The sequence below is a fragment of the Xiphophorus maculatus genome, chromosome 6 (assembly GCF_002775205.1).
Source record: "Xiphophorus maculatus strain JP 163 A chromosome 6, X_maculatus-5.0-male, whole genome shotgun sequence".
Lineage (NCBI taxonomy): Eukaryota > Metazoa > Chordata > Actinopteri > Cyprinodontiformes > Poeciliidae > Xiphophorus > Xiphophorus maculatus.
Genome location: NC_036448.1, coordinates 6121863 through 6148302, shown reverse-complemented (window position 1 = coordinate 6148302; position 26440 = coordinate 6121863). Strand labels below are relative to the sequence as shown.

Sequence of the window (26440 nt, the reverse complement as noted above, 5' to 3'; positions counted from 1 at the left end):
CAAACTTTCTCCACTCCAATTCCTTGTGAGTACTTGTTGTTCATAGCAACCACCTACCTTTCCACTGCTACCGCCACAATAAAATTGGCTGCGGTGAGTTTGGTGGAGTAGATGACAGGTGGTGACATTAGGCTGTCACGGCCAAGGTCAACCTGTGAACAGCCCAGGTAATTTTATTCAGCAGAGATGCAGGGGGATGATTCATCAGGTTGTGTTTCTACAATTGAAAATATAGTGTATAATTTGTGTGGTCCTTTCATAGCTGTTGATAAAAAACAATCCTGTGTTTTCCTTCTATCTCTGTGAGCAAGTTGCTAAGCTAAAGCTATGCTAAAGCTAAAAGAAATGACATGTTAGAAAACACCCTCAAAGATAAGATTACAGAATACTAGAAGTAAGGGAACTTTGGGGCGTAACTCACGTAGAGGCTAACAAAGGAGATCACAACCCCTTCTGGGGGACCATTTTGACTTGCTTCCTCCTAAAGGTGGCATGTGAAATGGAGCAGCTGTATTTTGGTATTAATAAATGGAATTCATGAATTCATACATCAAGACAGGGCGCCGTATAGGGGGGAAAAGTTAGGACAATTCCTAGGTGCCCCTCCACAATTTATTTATTTATTTTTTGTTTATAGAAATTAAAAAGAAATTGGGGCCCTGTCAATTACAAAATTAATCATATTGTGTTTTCTACAATTGTTTTTTTTTTAGAGGTAAAAATTTAATGTTCTCACTCCCAGACCAAAAAACACATATTTGCCCTGAACCCCCCTGGATCTGCATGAAATGCTTCGTTCCTGCTTGGCGCACTTGACCGTCACGGTGTTCAGCAGCATCCAGTAGAAGACAAGAATGACTGTGGCTGTTACTATGCTGCCTAGAAAAATTATAAAGTCAGGATTTAAAAATAAATAAATAAAAAAAATAGAAGGAGAAAAAGAAAGAGTGTCAATTTATAACCCAGTTTTTCTCCAAGAGAGGTGGGCAGACTGTGTGAGATTATCAACCATTTAGCATAGTTAGCTTAGCTACAGACTATTGTTTGCCTCCTTTTCACAAGCATTAAATGAATTAAGGAAAAAAATTACCCAGATATTCATATATTTAATTTGTCCCTTGTACCTTTTACCACTTAACAACAGATGAGTTAGTCAGCAGCAGCTCTAGTCCACATCGCTCCTGACCTGGGGGGGCCCAATAAAATTTTTTGTCAAGGGGACCAAGATTCTTGGCGGCACCCCTGAATCAAGAACTCAGCATAGAGAACGGTTCATTCTCCACATAGTGCAGAGACTTTGTAATATTCAAACGGTTAGGGCAAAAGGGTCAAAAGGTTTGACTTCTCACTTGGAGACTGAGAGATCTTCAGTGACTGACTGTTTTCTCTTATAAATAATGGAAGCGAACAGGAGAAGCACTTGTTCAGATCTAAGTAAACAGGTCATCATGAAAAGCTCAGCTTTCATGGAGTTTCTTTTATGGGGGGGAAAAAAATCAACCTGACTGCTTTTATATTGTACAAATATATCAAGCATTTTAGCTTCCTCTGAATGCCCTGAACTCTGTCAAACTAGGGGATTGCAGTAAATGTAACCCTAACCATTCTTTGAAAGGAAAATGCTCCTCTCGCCTTGAACCTGCCGTAATCCATCACCCTGAGACGTGTCAAACGACTCTTTCATTGCCCTTTCATACTTGCTAAGAAAAAACAAAACAGGCTGGCCTTGTGTTGCTTAATTGCTGCCCTTTACAAGCCTCTTTGTGGGTTGCTACATGGTTAATTGGGTTTTCTGCTGGAAAAGTGACACTGGTGAAACCACACTTGAACCGACAGTGGAGAGCCAAAGGTTGAGTTAATCCGAGTCAAAGCCCACGTCTTAAAGCGTCACGTTGGTGCTTTCTGTATTTCATTTGTATTTGTGTTTGGAAACCAATTTCAGATATCTGTGTTTGTAGCAGGTAGTTTGAGTTAAAAAAAAAGAAAGACGGAAATAAAGTGATAGTGTTTCCTTGGAAGCATGGGGCGCAATAAAGTCTTAAAATAAACCTCATATATCATTTTTTGCCCACCCCAGAATCCCTGGGCATGTCTTATTAATGAGTCCTCTCTTTCTTTGAAGTAAGCAGAAGATGATGTTCATAATACATTCTGGTGTGCTTCTCTGAGTCTCCCTCAGATAAATTCTCAATTAGAAAATGTGTTTAGTTTTGAAGTGATTTTAGAATAGCACTGAAGACAATCTTTTAGTTTCAATATCACTTATCAGATGGAGTCCTGTGCTAGTTTTGCTCCAACAATGCTCGCTTTGAAGTCGAAGGAAATTTTAAATTTCACTTTTAATATACAGTTTAAATTCAGCTGAATTGCTGAAACTTAGTTGTAAGCTAAAGATGCCATGTGTTTTGCACACAGGCATCCCAGGTTTCTTCTTGCAGCTATCCCTCACTCCTTTCATTCAGCTCTTTCTCTCAGTTACCTCAAACATCTCAGTGAGATTAAAATCTGCACTTTGACTCAGACTTTGTCTTTCTTAATTCTCATCCATCTCAATTCTTGTCCAGTCCTTGATGAATTTACTGGTACGTTTTTGGGTCACTGTCATGTTGCAGGATCCTGTTCTGCTTCAGATCAGATTTTTATTTGAGGTGATTTTACATTTTTCCTAAAACGCACCCATATTCAGTAGAATCTTGCTGCAGCAAAGCATCTCCATACCATGCCACTTCCACCCCCGTGCTTCATACCCAGTCTAACATTCTTTTCCCGTACTGCTTTATGTGGTTTCTGTCACACACGTCTCTTCATGCCTGAATAATTCAGTTTTAGAATATATTTTTTAAAGAAAATTTTCACTAAATTCCTTTTTCTATCACTATTTCTCCAGAAGTGATATTAAAAATCCACATATCACAACATATAGGCATTCTAGGGTGTCCTTTTTTCCCCCCACAACTGTTTATGACAACATCACTGTTTGGCAACTTGATACATAGAATAGAATAGAATAGAATAGAATTACTTTATTCATCCCAGCAGGGAAATTACTCCGCAGTTACAGCATAGAGACAAGACACAACAACAACCACCACTGAGTAGCAGTTGAAGACAAAATAAAAAAAATAAAAATAAAATATAACATGCTGTCAATATAAAAAGCAACTTAGAGCAGTCCTTGCAAAGATTCAAAAAAATGCAGATACAGTATGTATATGTAAATATATGTACAGCAAGTGTGCCACAGTGCAGTTGTGCAAAATTGGACTGATTAGTGCAGAACAATGATTTAGCTTTTATTGTACAGTGAGATGGCATGTGGCAGGAAGGATTTCCTGTATCTGTCCCTACGACAGCGGAGCTGGAGCAGCCTATGTGAGAAGGTGCTCCGCTGTCTGTCCACTATGTGGTGGAGAGGGATTTAGTTTTTCTCTCATTGTCACTCAATCCATCCTCACTTTGACCCAGCATGAAGATTTAGCCTTTTACACTGTTTATGTGAAAATATTACTAATATGCTAACGAGAAGATAAAAAAAGTTCCCTTACAAAGGACTACTGGATTATTCTTACATTTCAAACATTCATTGCGTATTGATGTGAATACCTAGCTCAGCAATATTTTTTAGGGTAATGGCACGGCGTGTTTTCTTGCAAAAATGGAAATAATGGAGGCATCATGGCACCTTTGGTGGAGCTGTTGCCTTGCAGCAAGAAGGTCCTGGGTTCGATTCCCGGCCCAGGGTCTTTCTGCACGGAGTTTGCATGTTCTCCCTGTGCATGCGTGGGTTCTCTCCGGGTTCTCTGGCTTCCTCCCACAGTCCAAAAACATGACTGTCAGGTTAATTGGTCTCTCTAAATTCTCCCTAGGTGTGAGTGTGTGTGTGCATGGTTGTGTGTCCTGTCTGTCTCTGTGTCGCCCTGCGACAGACTGGTGACCTGTCCAGGGTGAACCCCGCCTCTCCCCCGGAACGTTAGCTGGAGATAGACACCAGTACCTCTCGACCCCAATAGGGACAAGGGTGTTAGAAAAAGGATGGATGGATGCATCATAACTCTCATGTCTGCCTTCCCTATCTCATGTGACAACCAAGCACTGATTTGCAGTATCTGTTTATCCTGCCAACTGTTTACTCTCCAGACCAGGCATTTACACCCTCTGCAGCACCTCCTTCTCGCTTGCTGCTTCCCAGTTTGGAGATATGAGGCTGTTTGTCAGCTTTGGGAAATGATCTGTGCAGACATTCTGCAGGGAGCTTCAGCATGCAGAGTTCTTCGTGGACACAAATCTACCAGTATGTATTTTTCTAAGTGGAAGACAAAGGGAGAAGAAGTCTCTAGAATAACTCACATATTTGTGCCCTCAAGCTGAATTAATTAGTGATAGATGTTTACTTCTATTCTGTTCTGGGACTCAGTGATGTTCTACAGCAGCTTCTGTTGTGGAGACCACCACTTACAGCAGCAGTATGTGACTTATTTTTTTAAAATTATGTTTTATATATATTCATATATATATTTGAAAGTATAGTATGAGACAGATAACCTGTGAAAAGATCAAGCTTCTCTGCCTTCTCCCTATGGTCCTGCTGTCATCTGAACAAATACACCGCTCTGTCAGAAAACAACCAATCAGAGCAAGGAGGAGGGACTTAATGCTGCCAATCAGGCTACTGCTGGTTTACCACAACAGGAGTCTGTCACCAATGCTAAAGCTAGCTAGGCCATTAGCACATTGAGCAGCACATGCACAAGGATGATAGACTCGCCGTCAGGCTCTGATTGGATTGTTTTAATTGCTCATCTTTCCACAGATTACCCATCTCATATTATAGTGTCACAACAGATTGACAGTTTTAACAAATATGTAAAAAACATATTTTTGTAAAAGTTACATTCTGTCGTTATCAACGAAGTGTGGAATGAAATGCACCATTTAAGAACATTCATTGAAAATGTTTAATGAATTATTTAGTCACAATGCTTTGTCATGCGGGTCCACAGTTTGTTTCTGTACTGTGTGCGAATGTGTTCATGTTTACGATCCAGATGGTCAGCAAGCTTTTGTAGCTCCCCCGGTTGTCGACTCAAGCCGGAATTTTTACTGCCGCACTAAAAATCCGCAAACAACCCCTAATTCCTAATTTAGATATTAATTAGTTTCCCGGTTCCTTGGCAAAGCCCAGTGATTTCCCCTGATGTCGGGCATGTTTGCAAGTGCCCCGCTTGCAAACATGTCTGCAGCTTTTGCTCTGCAGAGGAGCGTGTAGAAAGATGCAGGAAAATCAATAACATGCCTGAAACAAGCTCATTACTGAGACTAAACACTGCAGTGGGAAAAAAGATCACAATCATCAGTGTGGACGGAGCTTTGGTTATTCAGTGTTATGTGAGATATGTGGCGCCCTTTGCTGTCAAGTGTGAATTTTTCACTTCATTGAGAAGAGAGAAAGCTTGCAGCCTGCATTGTATGGGTAGATTTCCACAGTTTTAGTTCCTTTTTTTTGTAACAAAACAATGAATTGTGGCATTAAACACATTTTTATACAAGACAAAACTAAATGGAGAAAATCCAAAAATCCATTTTCAAACAGTTATTTGATTTGTTAAAGGGAAAAAGTTATCCAAACCAACATTGTCTTTGAGAAAAAAAACAATTGTCTTCATTATTCAATCATAAATCAACTGTAATTAGGCATATTTTTGGTCCAATTTCCCCTCTGACCTTTGGAAGAGGAATAGGGCCACTGAAAAAAGAATAGAATTGTGACTTTAATCTCATAAGATTAAATTTAGAATTGTGAGAAAAAAGTCATTTTTTTCAGTGACTCTAATCTTCTTCCATACTGATATGTAGAATCAAGAAATCATTTAACAACAAAAAATAAATTGCTTGTACTTGTGACAGTGCAATGTCAATAAAGTTGAATTCTATTCTATTCTTCTATTCTAAATCTTTCTAAAATCATGAAGCCAGCTAAGATATATTAAAAAGTAGCATTTCATGTCCCAATCTAAGAATAGAGCAGAAGCAATATCATTGACTCATATCTTTATTATCTATTGTTATTGTCATGTGTTAGTCAGAAAAGTGTGACAAAGCCATTCGTAATCCATCCAGACTCACCGAATCACAAGATCATTTTCAAACCTTTCTAACACTGAAAGTTGCTGACTTTCTTCTTCCCTCCATTATACGTAGCATCCAGACCCATGAACGACGTCGTTAGTGAGCGATGACAAAAATAATACACACTCTCATATTTCACTGGACTGCCTTCAGATTTTGTTATGGCGTGCATCCACCCTGTAGCCATTACGTTAACCTTATGTCCCGTCCAGATTTGCCTTCGTTTTCCATCAACATGTTGTAGAGGTGATGGGAGAGTTATACCGCTACGGACCAACTCTCTCCAGTAATTTTCATGGGGTTAAAGATTGGGCTGTGGTGGATAATCCATGTGTGAAAGTCATGTCCAATGCTCCTTGAACCACTCCTGTACAATTTAAGCTCGATGACTCCTCGCATTAACATCTGCAGATAAGCCTGTAGATGTCAGGGAAGAAAACGTTCACTGATGGAGCTGAATTTTATTCAGGCAGTGAGCTGATGCGTTGGCGTCGTAATGTTGCAGAGGCCAGACCTGACCAACCCCTGATCATGACCATGATTAATTTGTCATTTTAAATGACAACCAATAGAAAACCACACAAACAACAAACAATACATGATATGTTGTAAGGCTGCAAATAGTTTAACAAGTAATTAATGTATTGATTATTTTGATGGTTATCATATAAAAATGTTTGCCTAAAATGCAATAACAGCATTCCCTTGGTCATTTTGAACCAAATGAAGCTAAATCTGCTACTTAAGGAGTTTTGGCTGAAACATATTTACAAATGCATCTTAAATGCAAAATATACATGTATACTTTACAGTTTTGGCTGCTTTGACGTGTTGTGTTATTTTTTTCAGCAAATGATCTTTTTTGACTCTGTATACTGCAAATAAACGATCAATCAATTACTAAGTTAGTTGACAACTATTTTTAATAATCAACTAATCACAATTCATGACGATTAATCCGATTAATCGTTTTAACCCTTGTTTTGTTTAGTTCTGCTACTTATTGCTTTTATGAAGACTGGTTGCTATATACATTTTCTCTATATAAAACTGTAAGGTGTATGTGGATAACTATGCTCCTTCTTTGAGGAAAAGCACATTAAAGAAGACGCCGTTCTTTAAATCAGAAACACTTAGAAGCTGAGTGGATTCTTTCTTCTCTCTCTGCCTGCATATGGAGGACTGGCTCAGTCAGTGAGGTAAATCGCTGTTTCTTGCTTCTAAACTTGCTCAAGGCCGAGACGAGAGCACACAGTCATCCGAACCGCTGCACCCCATGCAGCAGACAAATATTCTGCTGGAGGCTGCTATACGGAGGCAGCACTGCTGCATTAAGAGCATGGATTTCTAACCTTCTTATCAAAACATCACCCCAAACTTACCCTCATCCCTGCTCCCTCCTGTGACACGCTTTCTCATGACAGCATTTTGATCCGCTGTGTTTCTCTCTCTGTCTTTGTTCTTCCAGTGCACTCCCGTTGGCGGCCACGGATTTGTGCTGGACAAGTACAAGTGCCTGTGCAGGAAAGGATTTTACCATCCGAGCCGAGTGGCACTCAATGGCTTTAAAAGTAGGTTACAAATCTTGTTGTATTATAAAAATAAAGAATAATAATAATAATTTTAAAAAACTGGATTGTGCAATTTGCTGCCAGAACAAAAGACTGATTGTAACTCAGAAAAGAAACAATCCCCCTGTATAGCTGACAGGTATACCCTTTATCTGATGTTCTTTTCAAAGCTTAAAGTGTGTCCTCGGCTTCTACAGCTGGGAAACTTCAAAGTGAAACAGGATTGTGACTTTGCTTACTGTGGTATTGCACCATGAGTTGGTCTGGACTCTCAAAGGGGAATAAGTGACATTTAACTCATACCTCGTCCAACATATTCCCTGTTACAACCACAACCTTCATGTCCTTAATTTTGTCAGTGCAATGATTGCTGACTCTATTTTGTGACACTGAATTTTATATATATTTATATATAAAATGTTTAGTTTGATTTTTATTTATTTAAAAAACCTAATATCCTTTTACTCCCACTTGACAGTCATGAGTTATTTGTGATTTACAGCATACGATTCCATAGAAAATCTTAAAATTTGGTGGTTTTTATGTGACTAACTGTGGAAAAAATTAATCTCAGGGGGTTAAATTATTGCAAATGTTTAAATAGAAATTTACTTGTGGATTTTCCCACTAGTAGCAAAAAGTTTCACATTGGCAAGACGAGTTTGTGACCCACCTTAGTACAGACGGGCAATCGTCCTGTTGCAGTCAGGTGTATTAAACAAGCACAAGTAAAACCAGATATTTACACACACTCTGTTACAGTGTTTTGTTTTCTCTCAATATCCAACATTAAAGTAAATTTTTCCTGTTTGAGGTTAAATTACCTCTATTTGCTAAATGTTATGATGCTCAGAAATGTTCTGGGTCAACATTTTATCACTTCTGCTTCAGAAAGTAGTCAAATTTAATAATTTTCCTTTTCATTATTATTATTTCTAAATCCTCAGAACACCAAGATAAAATAGTATGCTTATGATAAGTTAATTAGCAACATTTGAATTAAACTGAGGCTACATCTAGTTTGATTTTAAGGCAACGCCTCAAAAGCAGCTTTTCCACTATAAATGTGCACAAAACTTTGTTAATATTCTTCTGATGTAAAAAGCAAAGTACACACAGTTTTGCAGTTGATAAAAGATGGAATTAAAATTACACGTAAATAAGTTTGTTCACGCCATAAGTAATTAAGAAACACGCGGCATCATAATCTTCCCAGCACTTCCTGTCATCTTCTTCGTCTTTTCCGGACAACATTCGGCTGTTGATCATGTGACTGTGTGATGCAAGAAAAGTGTTTCCATTGCAATTTTGAAAAATAAACCAATTTTGATGAAACTAAAAACCCAACATTCTAAAAAATATAGTCCCATTTATATGTTCAAACAATTATATGAAAAGTCCAAACAGCCAGGAAGTTACAATAATTTGGGGTGGTCACTACAAAGTCCTCATTTTAATCCAATTGTCTCTCATTTTTTTAGCAATAGATTTTGTAAGTTGTAGCTGATGTAGAGCATGAGAGGTTTAGTTTGATTTAATGTGGCAGGGAACAAAAGGTTATGTCTTTTTATATGCTGTATGTTAATTTCTGATTTCAGCTGCGCGCACACACACTGCGCTGTGAAAACGAAACCGATTTGTCCCGAATCATGCATTGCATTCAAACATCTTCATTCTAAGAAGCTGACTGAGAGCGGGGTCGTGTGGTCGGGCAGAAAGGTTGGCCCTGATGAGGAAAAAATTATCAGGCAGTTCTGATTGGTTCACACTCCCGACTCCAACATGCGGCGCCTATGGGAGGTTAATATGCTAAGCTGAAGTTTATTATAATGCCTTTTGATGAGGCGAGTAGTCAAGAGGCTGCGTGTGGGAAGACAGTCATTTTCCAAACCCCCATGCAGATTGTCTCTTGTTCACAGCTGATAGCAACTTTGATTTTCCTGCCTGAAACCTGAGTTTTATTCTTTGCAAAAGAAAAAAGTAGATCAAAGTGGGAACAGATTTTATGTTGTTCCCTGGCAACAAACTGAAAGAAACAGCGGGTGCCTATGGATAACCTTCCCTCTGTCTTTCTTTGCAATGTCTTGAAAGTTAGAGTTCATTTAAAGGGATAGTATTATTTAAGATTGACTTATTTTAACATTATATCATGTTGTAATGTTATTCCCTCATCAAAACATACCTGGAGTCTTGCCTTAATTCTTTCATGCATGTTTTAGAAAACCTTTAATCTCCATGGCAACCATTCAGCTGTGCAAAACATCTGTGTGGACCTAGCTCCACCTACAAGGATGAAGCTCCTCCTCAGAGCTTCAGTTTCTATATAAATGTGCACAAACCTTTGTTAATATTCCTCTGATGTAAAAAAACAAAGCACACACACTTTGTCTGTGTGCTTTGTTTTCTCAGATCATCTCAACTTCCTCCTCCAGGAAGTATAGATGAAGTTGAGGCGGAGTTTCAGAAAGAGCAGGAGCTTCTTAAAGAGACAGAGGCTCAATTCAATTTCAAGGTGATAAATTACAAAGTCAAATTTCTTTTGAGTCATATTTGATACATATAGCCTTTTTATAACACCTGAAGGTAACATAGTTACTTGGTTGTGCTATTAAATGCCACTATGTGGTTGAAAAACACACAATGCAGCCCTTTTAAAACATTGCTGATGAAAGGTGAGCTCAGCAGATCTTTAGATTCAGAACAAAAAGGATGTTTTTGACATAATTTAGCTTCTTCACTGACTTCTGTCTTAAATTTACCAGAACATCTTATCATGGAGATGTAACTCAGTCAGTTTTATCATGTTTTTTAGCAGTTAGAGGCTCAGTTGAGGATAGAGCTGCTTCACTCCCTTTTAGTTTGTTCATGGTGCTTTTCTCTCAAGTCTCGTTTGCTCTGTGTGTTTTCCGTTTCTGTCTTTTAATGACTTTCTCTTGTATTTTCTGGTCTCCTTGAGTCCCTTGTGATTTCTTTTCCTTCCTTATTGTGCTTTTCGTTCAGACATTGCCTCGACGCTGGCTTTAAATTATTTCCTGTCATCGCATTGGTCCCCGTGTCTGTACTTTATTCATCATCCTGCCATTTGTCAGCTTGGCTGTTCATCACCTCTGTCATTGCACGCACATGAGGCCTCACTGTTTCTTAAACATTTATCAGGTGGCTTTTGGATTTTCTCTTTGATTTTTTCCACACCGTTTCGATTCACTCTAAAGCGCTCACTGCTAGCATAATTGGAAAGTGACAAAATGTCAGGACCCATTTACCAGATTGTTTGATAGCAGAAGGCAAGACTTTTCCATTTCTTTTAACTTTTTACCAGAAGAACCTTGCAGAAGAACCACAGTTTTATATTCCCAGGAGTCTGAAGCTCCAGTCTTTAAGAACAGGTGTCCTGCAACTTTAAAAGCGTCTCTCCATCAACACATCTGTCAAATAATGAGGTCATTAACAGGACTCTGGAGAACTTGACAGATGGCTAGGTAATTTTGCCATCTGATTCAGGTGTGTCAGACCCAGGAACACATCTAAAAGTTGCAGGGCAGCTGACCTTAACGGCTGATATATGAGCAGATGTTTGCTGCTGGTATTGCTTGCATGCTCAACAGGATTACTGCACCAAAGCTACGTTCGCACAGCAGGTCTTGATGCTGTTCTTGAGTGCGGGTGGCAACAGAAGTGAGTCAGTGACAAAAACGAAAGTTTTAGCCCAACTGGCGATAAATTTGCACTTGCCCATAATAGACGCAGAAAAGCTAGCTAGCTAGCAAGGGTATATTAGCAGCTACTTAGTGGTAGCCTCACCTGGCTCAAGTCAGAACTCAACGAACAGGTCTGAGCGGACTCAATCTTTAGCCTGACAGATAAAAACAACTTAAACAAGATTAGATAGTCCTGCCTCGACCAAATGTAAGACCTGTCATTAATGTATTTAAGGCTACATCACATTTTTTTTCTAAATTGAAGTCATTTTAATGGATTCATTTTAGATACATGAAATTAAGACTTTTCAAGGATCTGTAGACTCTCTCAGTAAACAAAATCCAAAACTATAAAATCTGCAAATTCTGATACCAACCTGAATTCTTGTCAATTCCTGCTTGAACTGTATTTATTGATTCCCACAAAACCTCCATACAACTATTCAACAATCTGAATCATATTCTCTGGCCAAAGATATGCTTTATATTGTTCAGGCATACAATGTGGTGAGATTAGGATTTTAACAAAGGTATAAACAAAGATTTTTAAAAAGGTATAAATTATAATTCTTTTCTGAACTAAAAGTTGCTTTCAGTCCCACTATTGGAGGAAGTTAGCCCCAGATGCTTTTTTCTTTTATATTTTCTCACAAACACAGGACTATTTACATTTCCAGTGCACATTTATCCAAACATACCTCTACTGTTTACACAACTGCTTTCTTATTCTTCAATTGATTAAATCAATTCATTCCTTTTCTGTACACCTTGGTCCCTAGTAGGGTCGGGAGGTGCTGGTGTCTATCTCCAGCTAACTTTCCGGGCGATAGGTGGGGTTCACCTTGGACAGGTTGCCAGTCTGTCGCAGGGCAACACAGAGACAGACAGGACCCACAACCATGCACACACACACACTCACACCTAGGGAGAATTTAGAGAGACCAATTAACCTGACAGTCATGTTTTTGGACTGTGGGAGAAAGCCGGAGTACCCAGAGAGTACACACAGAGAACCCACGTATGCACAGGGAGAACATGCAAACTCCATGCAAAAAGACCCTGGGCTGGGAATCGAACCTTCTTGCTGCAAGGCAACAGCTCTACCAACTGTGCCACTGTGCAGCCCCCATTGATTAAATATTACTTGAAATATTTAATTGTTTTTCTGGGCTGGACCTAAATTATTCTCATTGGCAGAAAAGCCTTTTTGTGCAAAAAATTAAAAAAGTAATGTATAGACAGGACAGTTTTCTATATCTGATATTCACATGCAGTCTGAAGCGCGATACAGATTGCAACTGGCACAAATTAAACTCTCTGGAAAAGCGAGGGCTAGAGATAAACAATCTCATCGATTTGCAGCAAAAATGGTGCAAATGTTTCATTACGATTACCTTCTGCCCTCTCCTTTACAAAAGTCTTAGACTCAGTCACGCTCTCTGCAAGAATCAAATCACTTTGTTAAATTAATAAATTGTCTCTTGCAAAAAAAAACAACTGAGCCAAGGGTATTGATTATGTCTTGATGTTGAACACATTCTCATGGAGCAATTCTCCACCAAAGTTACAGTGGGAGTTCTTGAATTAGGATCAGTTTTATAAATGTTTTTTCTGCGTCTTTAAATGTTCTTTATTAAATCCAGGGCTCAAAATACTCAACCATGAGGATGTGAAATGCAACAATATTGTCTGCAGGTAGAGCTGATTAACAAATTTAAAAATGACAGGTGCTGGTTTAAGAAAGGTTATTAAAAGCAGCAGGATGACGAGGACAGTTTCATCATGTTTTATCTTCTTTTCATTCATTGTTACCTTGTCTGCTTAATTAAAAACTGAACTCCTTTAATCATCGCCCAAGGCTCTGGGACTTATTGGGCTAATGATTTTTAATCTCCTACACTGATAAACCGAGCAGTTAGAAAAAGTCACAGTGGAATGAGAATAAGCGCACTAATAATCCTCGGAAATCCTACTGTATATTAGCCATGAGACGTGGTAAAAAATGAACATCGTTAACGTGTGTGCAGTAAAGCTGTCGAGATTTAAAGGAAATGATAACGTGTCCTCCCTCCCTCAGACCGGGAGCACAGCTCCTACAGAGACGAGACGTCTGACGTGTCCAACAAGTGTCTGCCGTGCAGAGAGGGCTGCAAGTACTGCCAAGACGACACCCCCTGCCTGGTGCAGGAGGACGGCGGACTGCGGCTCGCCGTGGCCTCCTTCCAGGGTCTGTGCATGATGCTGGACCTGGCGAGCATGTTGGTGGTCTACCACTTCAGGAGGAACAAGGTGAGTGGGACAGCAGGGCGTCGGGGAAGAACGCTGGAAGTTCACTTTGATTCGTAATGCGACTCTTTTGGGCTGTGAATGATTACATTGGAAAGTGCTTTGGAGTCCTCAGTCTTGATAAACACTATACCATTTACACTTTCATTTGTTTCACTTGTTTCAGATGTTGCTTTGGGTTATTTAGCTAAACTTAGATACAGTCAAAGATCAGACTTTGGGTTTACAACTTTAGGCTCCATGGTCAAAGTTTGATCTGCCAGTTATGATGAAAGTAAATTTGGATTTGTTTGTTTCCTAGCCTTGCTGCGGTGAGTTGCATTAATTATTTATATTAGGAGCAGACGAACATCAAGAGCAATCATAGACAATAGAATAAAGAGTTCATATTTCTAGTTATTTTTACAATCTTATCTTAGTGATTGGCACGATTAGCGTTAGCCTGGTAAAAAACAGCGGCCTTGTTCTATGTTTTTGCTAGAGTGTCTGGACTTTAGGCTATTAAGAAACAATTGCTTGCTATAGGCGTGGATTCGGTTGAGGTTTTAAAATGTACCCAATCACTAAGGTTTGTCTGTGATGTATGTAATGTGCCAGTTGGACTTTATGAAGCTTACTGGAAATGGCCTATGCCAATCCAAATGAGGCGGCTGTTAATGTTGATTCAAAATTTGGAGGCGTGGCCAACATGGACTGAACAACTTTGTTCACTTCCTCCGCCACAGGCAGACTACAGTTATAAACAGCACAGAAAATCGACATCATCGTTCACCACTTCTCCGTCTGATCGCTGATTCTTTGAAAAGTCAATGGGAGAAAGTGTAGATGGAGCAATGAAGGGAGATGAGAATCGAGTAATATTGCTTTGGAAGGCAATGGCCAGGCTAAGTTAGCTAGCATTACATAAATAGTAGTTTCTGCGTCTGTGTTCATTATGCAAAGTGTAGATCACTGGAGTAGTCCAAATATTTTGTCACATGGGTCAAATTGAAAAGTGTCAGAGAGGAAAAAATTTAGAAGATCATAAAAACTCCTATTTTTTCACCTTCTTACCAAAAAAAATTATTTAATTGAAACACAGTAGTCTGATTTGGGCAGACAACTCATCTGTAAATCTTTATAGAGAAGAGCTACGAAGGGTCTTTGAGGGTTTCTTCCCTTTTTTAAGGAAAGCGGACCAATTCCTAATTTTGGGGGGTTGAATGTGTTCTATTTTGCTTGTTTAAAAAAAAAAATTAAGCTGATTTCTGCAAAAAGACTATATATTGGTCACTCTTGTATTTAACCAGGTTTAATAAATAGGTCTGGTTCTCAATCACTGAGAAGCAATACTGGACATTTGTGGACCTATTTACAGTCAAAGTAAAATGAAAAAGACAAATACCTTTTTTCAGCATTTTACATTTTCTGTTTTAATCTCGCCCGAGAAAATAGCAAAAAAAGTATCCATCTGCATTTGTTGGGGCACAAATCTGTGTCTTCACTGAATGAAAATTGTTCCAAGGACTGCAAACAGTCACCCAGCTGCACTTTGGACACTCTAAATATAGAACCTTACCTTACCACAGACATTTCCAGACAATTCTGAATCTAAAATGTCTCATGACAGACAGGGGCTGAGAGCTTAAAAGGAACAAAATATATATAAAAAAGAGCAACTTTGCTGCACGCCATTCAGCCTTGCTGTTATCTGTTGAAAGTCTTGCTTTCTCTCACAGCCTGAAGAAACAGCAAACTAGAAAATACAGTTTCCCTTTTAGTGGTTTTATGTAATGCCATGCATCCTGCGACATTACTTTAAACATTTTACCATTTAGTCACTTTTTCCCCCTCTGTCTAACAGCTGGTCAATCAAGCTGAAAATCAGCCACTTGCAGTGACCGGCTGATTTCTCTGTGCATCTCTTCCTGCCTCTACTCATAACTTCTCCTTACTTTTCAAGCAAACAGAGGCTAATCAGAACAAATGCTATCGCTCATCTCAACACTTATTTCTACATCAGAAATCTACCTTTTCCGACTCGTTCTTTTTTTTTTTTTTTTTTTTTTTAAGAGTTGTGATTAAAGTTTCCAAATCTGCTCTCATTCTGCTGTTCATCAACCTCCCACTTTCCTAAGTGCCAAAAACTACTAAGGGCAATCAAAAATGACTAATTGCAGGTCAAATCAAGACATAGAGGTGAGCAGCAAACAGCAATGAATGTAGTTTGAAACGAATATACAATTAGCCAAGTGTGTTTAATGCTTTATCCTTAGCCTAAAGAACAAAGGGTCTTTATGAAGTACTTTTAATATTATTCTAATCCACAAATATTTAACTTCCACTGCACATAAGGCCTTGTTTCAAGTTGTTGCATAAGATGCTCTTTGGCAGCAGAAATGAATTAAACACTAGATCCTCCCAGTGTAGCTCGACTCCAACCAGCCTTCAGGCAAATATGAGCTGGAACTTTTATAAGTAAGCTAATTATAGATCATCTGTGTTATTCCCTCAGAATCTCCCAGTTTACTTTCAATTCGCAAAAAAAAAAAACCCACATACAAAAAAAAAAAAAACGCCCCTGAGGGCTTTTAGAATCACACAGCAGCAAAGTCCTCAGTGACTTTTATATGGATAATTAAATGCAACCCAGAAAAATTCATTTCCCCCCCCGACTCCCTTCCCCGTGCTGCTTCAAGATAACACAAGATGTTAAATAAATATATATTCTGAAACCCTCCTTTTTCTGTTGTTTGCTTTGAAACAGGCAATTATTTTGTTTGTTTTTTGGTTGTGTTTTTTTTTTTTGCTTTTGCCTGGAAAGAAACTGAAATGCAAATCGGTACTCATTACGGCTGAATCGGAGGGTTTGATTTTAGACAGCACAGTTTAAGAATTAAGTTGTTGAATGTGCAAAACACTGAAGCCCGTACACTGGGTTAAATATGAAAATGTTTGTAAAAAATCTGTTGTTTTTCTGCAATAACAAAAGAGCTAGATTAGAGACTCTGCAAACAGGATTAGTCTCTTGAGACTTCTCATGCTGCAGAGTACTCAAACGTTCACTGTCTCCCATCATGTACTAATGAACATTCGTTTTGTTCTTCCTTTACAACAGAGCATTCGTACTTCTGGTCTCATCCTGCTGGAAGCCATCTTGTTTGGGGCGTTGCTGCTGTACTTCCCAGTAAGTCTCTGGTTTGATCTTAATGGGACCCGGCCTTGCAGAAGTATCCAAACCCTTTGAATTTGGGAATATTTTGGCACATTAGAAGCACAAACTTAGTGTATTTTTTTGATTTTATGTTATGGACCAAGACAAAATTATGCCTAATACTAAAGTGCAAGTAATATAAATTGTTTGGAATACATTTTACTGATGAAAATCCAAAATCTGAAGCTTGCATCCCCTTAGTACTGGTACTCCTAAATAAAGACTCCAGTGCAGTCTATCGAACAAACAACAGCAGCATAAAGAAAAAAAAGATTTTGGAAGCAGGATTAAGTTATAAATTAAGATCACAAGCTTTTAACACCCAAAAATAGAACTGTTTGAACATAGCACCACCAAAATCTTAAAAGATGTGGTTATGCATTTACTAACAGGTCACGTCTAGCTTTAGTCAGAGAATCAGCAAAGATGTCCTTGGCAACTCTACATATGCTACAAAAATTCAAAGCTCAGGAGGAGAAATCTGTAAACAGGACAAGATTTAGTCATGGATTTAACAAATTTGACCTTTCTGAAAGCAAGGTAAGTAGGAAGTCATTGTTCAAAGACATCTGTTTGCCTCAGTTCATGTAAAGGAAACAGGAAACACAGGATGGTGCCTTTATGCGTCTCTGAACGTTCGGAGTCACATAGAGATAATTAGAAAGTCGGTCTTCTATCTCCTGAGGAACATTTCCAGGATTAAAGGACTAATGTCGCAGCAAGATCTAGATAAACTTATCCATGAGATTAACTTTAGTCTTATTGATTACTGCAACAGTGTCCTCACAGGTCTGCTGAAAAAAAAACAACCAGACAGCTGCAGCTGATCCAGAACACTGCTGCTCACTAAAACCAGGAAGATAGAGCACATCACACCAGTCAAAGGAAACATCCCAGCGCAACTTCATATTTCAAAAGACAAGTTGGGCAGGTTTAACTTTGTTTTTGACCTGGAGCCTGTCAGTCAGATCAGATCAGCTTTATGGTTAACCCTGGAAGTAGCCTCTTTGTCAGAGGTATCACATCCATTGCTGCTGATATGGATGATTCTATAATCATAAAACACCTCATGTACTGCTGCCCGAATCCATTAACTTCTTCAAAGTACAGACAAACAACTAAGTAGGCCGAGGAGCCTGCGTATAGCATGGAAAGTACAAGAACAGCACAGTGTGGATGCAACCAGCTGAATCAGAAGCACCACCCACAGAATCACTCATCAGATCGCTTACATGTGGCATGAAGTAGCAGCAGATATGGAGCATTGTTGCTGCGATGAATCGTCTATGATTTTAGATTTGGCTGTCATGTAACTAGGCTGCTTTTCAACTTTTGCTAAAGCTATTGTGACAAAAATTGACATGTTTTTTACTTGACAATCTAGTGAATGCTGAGCTGATAAGCCAAGTTGGAAACGAATGCAGTTTGAGATGTGGGACAAGCTGACTCATGTCACATGCTAGCTAATGCAGTTCTTAAACGACTTGTTTGTGTGTTTTTGTTAGGTTTGTGTGGGAGACGAGTGGGAGGATATAGCAGAATGTCGCTGCTGACTTCACTGTTACTTTGTCTTCTGTGTTGTTTTTCTTCATTTCTGTTTTGTTTCACTTGATGCTACAAAGTACTTCGGGTCCTACAGCACTTTTGTTTTTTGTGCACTGATCCACTTTTTTCACTTCTGATACCGATATAGGTATCTGAGAGTTAGTATGGGCCGATACCGATCAAACAGAAAAACAGTGCTGAATTGACTTAAAACATTTCTTTTTTAAAACACAGACATAATGTACTTTATTACAAATTTATTTAATAACTCTGCACCAGTACAGCACAGTTAAATACACCAATAACTTAACAACCTGATTTGTTTAGTCAGTGCAATTAGGAGTAAAACAAACATTGTAAAACAAATGAGAAAGAAACTGACAAAGACAATAGGTTGACTATCTTGGTCAAATGTGTAAAAATAATCTGCTGCAAACCTTCTTTCACAAGGTTGAGAAAGTTCAATTTGGAATTATAAATATAATGTAAAATAAAAAATAAAGCATGACCTCACTCAGTGCACAAAATATAGAGTTAGACCAGATAGATCTGCCGTTATGGATCGGGCACATTCTCACCGAAACGCGATCTAGAATTTTTTTACATTTCAGGGCCGATGTTGATGTTAATATCAGATCGTTTCATCTCTAGCCCATGAGTCTCATACTTGAGAAACACTAATGTGTAAACTATGTCTTCAGTTTCTATGTGACTTTAACTAAACAAACCTTCAGTATCACCCTTTCTCTAGCATGAGCGTTGCAGTTTATGCCGCATATACAGTGCAGCTCATAAGCTCCACTGCTACGTAAATGAGACCTGATCTGATTCTAACTTATGCAGACTCTCTGTCTACATTGATGAAGATGTGTGCAGAGGATTAAACAGTTGCCTATCATTAAGTATGGGGAAAAACAGAAATTTTGACCCCCATGGCAAAAAGTTCTTGCATAGTCATATGTTGTACAATACACCCCAGAGCGAAATACACATCAGTACATTTTATTATTGTCAGAAGTTCAGACATTTTGTAGATGTAAAACAATTTAGCAAGATTTCTTCAGATAGAACTGACATCAAAATGATCAAGTCAACCTTGCCATTTAATGGAAAACGTTTATTTTAATCAAGATAATCTGTCTGGATATGCAGGTTTGTGGATGGTGATGGGTAGCATCCACATACTAACCATATATAAGTAAAATTGTTTAATGGCAAAGAAGATAAGAAATCTTTACCAATATTGTTAAACATAAACTGCTTCATTATAGATGGCAAATAACAATAGGTTTGTTTTATACTTACTTGTACTGTGATGAGAGCTAATTGTGGGGAAAACCAAATGTGGAGTTTTTGCTTCATACTATTACATAACCATTGCTGATCTAAACTGACACTCCGGGCATTTGAACAAAAGACAATCCCCTATGGAGCTGAGAAAGACAAAAACATGGAAATGGGTTTATATTTAACACAAAAATCTGCTGGAAGATAAGCATCATGTTGCACAGTTGGTTAAAAAAGCACAGCTTGTGTAACTAGTGATAAAGAGAAAGGACTGTGGGGTGCTGACCTCAGGTGGGACACGGCCAATAAAACCAAGTGTGTCACCATTGCTCATTAAAAACTAATTCAAAGTCCAGTGCGTTAGAAAAGTTTTTATGGCCTTAAAATATTTTCAGATTCTCTTATGTAACAATAACAAATGTAATTTATTTTATTCAGTTTTTATGGGACTTAATACGAAAGGAAAAGGCAAATCTTTATTGTCAGTGTGCAAACATAACGGGCAGTAGAACAACAATGTTGGAGTATTGAATCGCGAAGAGAGTCACAAAGAGAAATGGTGTATGGAATCAGAATAAAATTAATAGTGCATAAATACTGCAGTCATAAAAGAGAGAAAAGCTGAAATGAAGACAATGTACCGCATAGTTGTGAAGTAGAAAGAAAATTGTTTAGAATAAGAATCTGAAAAGTCTCATGCATCGAGACTAGAGTCTACAACTTTTTCTCTTTGGGAAAATATCCCAAACTCAGTGGGATTGGACAGAGAGTGTCTGGGTGCGTCAGTGTGGAAGTCTCGCCAAAGATTGTTGGATTTGAGTGTGAACTTTGACTTGCTCGTTGTGTTTAGCTTCATCACTTCATCATCACATCACTTTGGTTGATCTATCGCATACAATACATAGATTGATATGTTTGGTCACGCTCTGACAAAATGTCACTTATTCAAAAAGACCTGCCTTCTTGAGCTGCGGCCCACTATCCATGTGCTCAATGTCTGTCTGGACAATAACAAAGAGCAGGGCAGCTTAGCTATGAGTGTTCCTCACTTTGTGCGTGGCTTAGCCAGGCTTTGTGGTGGGTGGGTGCCATTGTGCTGTGTGTGTGTGTGTGTGTGTGTACCCACAGAGCACCTGCTGTGCTGAATCAGAAGCTCATCTTTAGAAGGGAAACAGATGGAAGAAACCTGTGTGTCGTGTTAACAGTGAGGGAATTCACTCTCCTTATCAGAGAGCTCTCCTGTCTACCAACAGAAAGCTTATTGGCTGGATGTCAGCCATTTGAAGGAAAAATGGTAAATCCTTTGAGAAAAGAGCTTTGTGATATTTGTTTTGTTCTTTTGAAAAGTTACAGTCAAGGTTTTTATGTGTTTCATAGTAGAGTTTAGATTTATGGTCCGAGCCCAACCCAAATCCATCAAAAATTATTTGCTCGAAGGCCGGCTGGTGTTGGGCTTTTGTGTTGGATAAGCCTGCAATACATACAGCAAAGGAAAAACCAAACGAGAATGCGCAATATAAAGTTGTATTAATCTAATCATTATAGTCTAAGTATAGACGTAACAGGTTAGTAGTTTAACCAAAGAAACATAAAGTGAGTAGACTGCGACAAGCTCAGTGAACTGCATGCACACACAACTCCGCTCTGCTAGGATCCTTTCAATCACACATTCCAGAAAATTTGTATTTGATTCATCATGTGGTTGCAACAAGCCACAAAGTGGAGCTGGAAGACATGAACCAAAAGGTAGAAACGGGAGAAGTTACACTGCTTCCTTAAAGGAGCTGCATCATGTGAAATCTGCTTTTTTGAGTTTTATATCATGTTATGTTATTTCCTCATCAAACAAACCTGTAGTGCTACTTTGATTCTTTCATGCATGTTTGAGAAATCCTTGAATCTCCCATGGCAACCATTTGGCTGTACAAAACACATGGAGGGACCTAGCACTGCCTTCATGGATGAAGCTCCTCCTCAGAGCTAAGTTTTTAAGCTATCAAGTTTCTGCCTCACAGAGCCTGTCTCCCCCACGACTTCCCCACTCAGCTCCTTCAGACTAGTCATCAACAATTAGCAAATGTCTGGTGGAACTGCACATCTACTCAGCTCGTTGTACAACCTCCTTCCCAGTGCAATGCTGGTAAAAATGTTGATGTGTTGACTTCCTGAAGGCGGAGTTTCAGAAAGAGCAAAAGTTTCTTACAGAGACAGAGGCCCAATTTCAAGGTGTTAAATTATGTAGCCAAATCCCTTTTAATCTACATTTGATATATACAACTGAAGATAACACAGTTACTTGATTGTGCTACAAAGTGATACTGTGTGGCTGGAAAACATTTAATACTGCCCCTTTAAATGAACATCTAAAAACAAAATCTGCAAAATTTTAATTAAAATAACATAATACTAAAGTGATTTAGTAGGGTTGGAATGGGCTAGGATACATTGCCTGTAGGTTTAGGTAAAGTTGGATTTTTTAGACTCGATCTTAACTCTATTTCATAGTGGCATTGGAATGGCACTACCCCCAAACAAGCACCCAAACTTCAGGTGTATGTTTGGGTGTTTGTTATGAAGTCATCGGTGAAGGTAGGTTCATCCTTATGAGATCAAACCTATCTTGTTTTGTTTTTTTTAAATCCACCTACTTATCCTTTTCTCTCTGCACCCCAAGGATACCTCCAGTCCCAAAAATAGCTGCACTAAAATTTCCTGCCACTGTTATGTTCACACAGTCGAGTGTTATTTCCTTCCCGCTATATCTCACCATCTTTTTTTTTGCTGTACTTCGCAGCATCTTCCCTGCTTGTCTCAAGCTTATCCCTGCCCTTCACGTCCTCCATGTTTCTCTTTTATAACCTCGTTTGCATGTTCCTTTTCCCTCTGCATCCTCATCCTCCAGTCTCGACATTTGTTGCCAGAGCTTATTCCCTTCTCCTCTTTTTCCTCCTACTTCTTTCCCTCTGCCGCTACAAGTCTTCTCAGCTGTAGCTGTACCACTGCGGTGCTCAATGCATTTTTAAACAGTCCATCAAGTTCTGGCACAACTTGTTTTAAAAATACCCCTGCTGATTAATTGATGGAGGAGGCTTCAGAGGTTGGAGGCAAACCAAGACAGCCACCTCCTCTACTAGATGATATTAAAAAAAAAAAAGGAGAAGCTGTCTGCCGTTTCAGCGTCCTGGCTCGGAGTAATGAAGGGTTTGATCGGGCTTGGGACCAAATATCTGTGTGTATGTTTTGGAAACAAATCGAAGGCGTTGCATATGTAAGTTCAGATGAGTTGACTGGCATCAAATGGTAATAGCAGAAATAAACAATGGCTAAGAACAAAGAAAATAAGCACAATGCTTCCTTACTACAGATTTTGTAGAGAAAATGTCAAAATTAGAAATTTGCTTTCTGAAATGATTTGTTTTAGATTTGTTTCTGGTTTAACATACAGACTCAAAGGACAAGGTTGCCTCCTCAGCATGGAAACAGGAACTTCAGAGTCCTGCTAATGAACTAATTGATTCAGAGACACAACTAAAGGTTTTCATGTGATTTAGATAACCCTTTCTGTAATAAATACAATCAAAATTTTAATAATTTATTTCCTATTCCCACAAATGATGCTGTTAAAATTAGTGGCAATTTTAAAAAATAAAAAACAATATTTCACAGCAGTGTAGATAATGATATTACCATCCTATTTTCTTGCTTTGTCAAGTTTGATTTTGATTGTAACAGCAACAACAAATGACAAAAGTATATCAAAGTCAAGCAATAAGTAAATTTCATGCTTTCGAAATCTTGTCATTTGGGTTTATATTAGCTTGTCACACAATGATCGCGCACAATCACTGAGGCATACTCTAAGTGCTGTGTAATTAAAACATTGTAATCCTTTAGCTGCTAAAGGTGGGAGCCATTTTAATTAGCAGCACTTTGAGTGATGCTCATTAGTTTCAGCACGTCACTCTTCAGGCTCACTTTTTTTAAATTAAAAATGGAAAAAAAAATTGAGTTAATTTGTATGGCATATTTATATATATATATATATATATATATATATATATATATATATATATATATATATATATATATATATATATATATATATAAGGCAGTTCAATAATGTCCTTTACATAGTATAAACATCATTTTGAAAACATCAATTATGAAACGAGCAATTTTGTTAAATGCCATCAACAAACTCACATACATAAAATGTATTAAAATATTTTCTGGCTATTATTAATCAGAGGCAACAAACAGGGGCGTTTCAGCCTTGATTTAAAGGAACGTAATGTTTCGCCTGTTTTGCAGTTTTCTAAAAGTTTGTTCCAGATTGAAGGAGCACAAAAACTTAATGCTGCTTCTTGTAACTGTCTTTATGTGACTCTGAAGGTCCAGGTCAGAGTTCATCGCTACACCCAGATTTGGAGCCTGGTCACTTGTTTATAGCTGTGATAACTGAAGGCGTGTGCTGACTCTGTGTTGTTCCTTTCAGGTCCAAAGAGAAGCTAATTTAATTCTTAGTGTCAGAGAAGCTGTGATAGCCTTGGTGTACTTTCCTCTCCACTGTAAAGTCTGACTTTGAAATATTAGGAGATCATTTTATGAGACTCATTTTATGATGTTCCAGTTTCTTATTGTTGTACCAGTTCCAGCAGCTTTGACTCTGTCACGCTCCTGCTGAGGAGCCGCGCCGGCGTGTCGGAGCCGAACTTGGAGCGAACACGCCGACGACTCAAACAAGCAATGTTGTTATGACAGTCTAACTGCTCGCTGATCTACACTTTGGCAGCATGTGTGAAATCCATCCCACCAATTCCACAACGATAACGAGGAGGAAATAAGCTTTGGATTAGTTCACCGCTCACGATCCTGTGACATTTGCTTTGAGTCATCTTTTACTCGTAACATCCTCCGTAGCTGCATAATATCTTGTCAGATTTAATATTTTTTTCATTTCATCATTTTTGTCTTCATCCCACGGTCTCTGAGCCGCCCTCCCGTCGGCCCGATGGAGCGCGCGCGGTGATTCATGTTCCTTATCTCGCATTAGCTCCCCTTGTGTCCCAATGCATCTCTCAGCCAGACTGTTGCTCTCCCAAGACTGGCTCCCTATTTTGTTGAATTTGTCACACATGTTCTGCTTCTTTTCAGCGGAAAAACAGCTTACAGGTGTTGGTGTTACTTAAGCCTCATTACACAGTATGCTCGGCGTTTCTTGAATGCCAAGACAGGAGGGGAGCGGAGATTTTCCAGTTCTTTCATTTCTCACTTTATTCTGTGCAGTTTGTGCTGCTGCTGATGTTGCTGCAGTCGTGACTTCGGGTTTCTGCAAAATGTGACATTCGGTGGAAAAATCCGACCGTACGCTCAGGGCCAGCCTAAGTCTTTTTGGGGCCCTAAGCAGATTTTTACTAGCCAGTCCCCCTATACCAACATGTCAATACAAGATGCTTTATCATTCCAAAGCTACTCTCTGTGTGAAAGATACCGATTAGAGTAATTTGTAATTAGCTTACATCATTCCAGTGTTTATAATGGCTATTGATTAATAAACTAAAAACAATGATTAGGATTTTTGAAACGCAGAGTGGTTTTTAAGTGTACCATATTATTTCAACTATTTGAACATAACATCAACTGATAAACAATTCATTTACAGTAAACAAATGAACAAGTTTCATATCTTTATTTCCCCTAAAGTGGCAGCAACCATCCAAAGGAAGAAATTAACCATTATTTGTGTAAGAACTGTAGTAACAGTACAGTGAACCCTCGTTTATCGCGGGGGTTACGTTCCAAAAAGAACCTGAGATAGGCGAAATCCGTGAAGTAGTAACCTTTATTTTTTTTTACAATTATTATACAATAAAATACTCAATAATACATTGAAACCAAAGAAAAAACCTTTTTACAGTCCCAAGCATTTGTTTAACAAATAAAACTACTGTATAAACTGTTTTTTTTTACAAATAACTACTGTACTGTAAAATAATAATTTTAATCATAAATACGAACTGAAGGCTTCAAATTGCGGAGATCAGCGCCGCCCCACCGCGACCCGAGTCATTGGATTAGAACGGGAGAAAATGAAAAATGAGTATGAGAAAAAATACAAAGTACAGTAGGACAAATAGTGACTCACGTGTATTTCACTGCTTTTTTGACTGAGCCGCTGCATCCTGACTCAACTCTGTTTTTTTCTTCTAAAGCCCGCGGTGCAGGTGTGTTTTTTCGAGAGAAGAACATAATTATCGGTAGTTGTTGTCGCTCTTTTTTCTTCTGGGCAAAAAGATTCTTATAAACCGACATGCCACCATCGATTATGTTAAATATGGCAAGCTGTGTTACGTAGGTGTACATATTAAACTGCAAAGTTATTGACACACAGGTAGAGAAGAAGCGGAAAGACTGTTTAGCCAATCAGAACACAATGCATGATGCAAATCCGTGAAGCAGCGAGACCGCGAAAGGTGAGCCGCGATATAGCGAGGGTTCACTGTATAGAAATTGCTTTTCCATGTGAAATAGCATTTAGTTTGTATTATTCAGTGTTGTTTTAAATATAAATATATTTTTTTATTATGCTAGCTTGGGGTTCTTGGGGGGCCAGTGGTGGTGCGGGGGCCCTAAACAGCTGCTTAACACACATATGCCTTGGGCCGGCCCTCCTCACACTAATTAAAATATAAGTAAATAAAAAAAAGTCAGAACTAAACGAATGAAATGCTAAA

At 38.6% G+C, this 26440-nt stretch overlaps 1 protein-coding gene across 1 annotated transcript in view; it reads left to right on the top strand.

The window, feature by feature from the left end:
* The window catches only part of LOC102216929 (probable G-protein coupled receptor 158), an 82292-nt gene that overhangs the window by 25237 nt on the left and 30615 nt on the right, over positions 1-26440 (top strand). The window contains exons 3-5 of the mRNA XM_014470823.2: positions 7595-7697; positions 13473-13684; positions 16779-16847. Of these exons, the coding sequence (XP_014326309.1) occupies positions 7595-7697; positions 13473-13684; positions 16779-16847 (384 nt within the window). The remainder of the gene's footprint in view (positions 1-7594; positions 7698-13472; positions 13685-16778; positions 16848-26440) is intronic.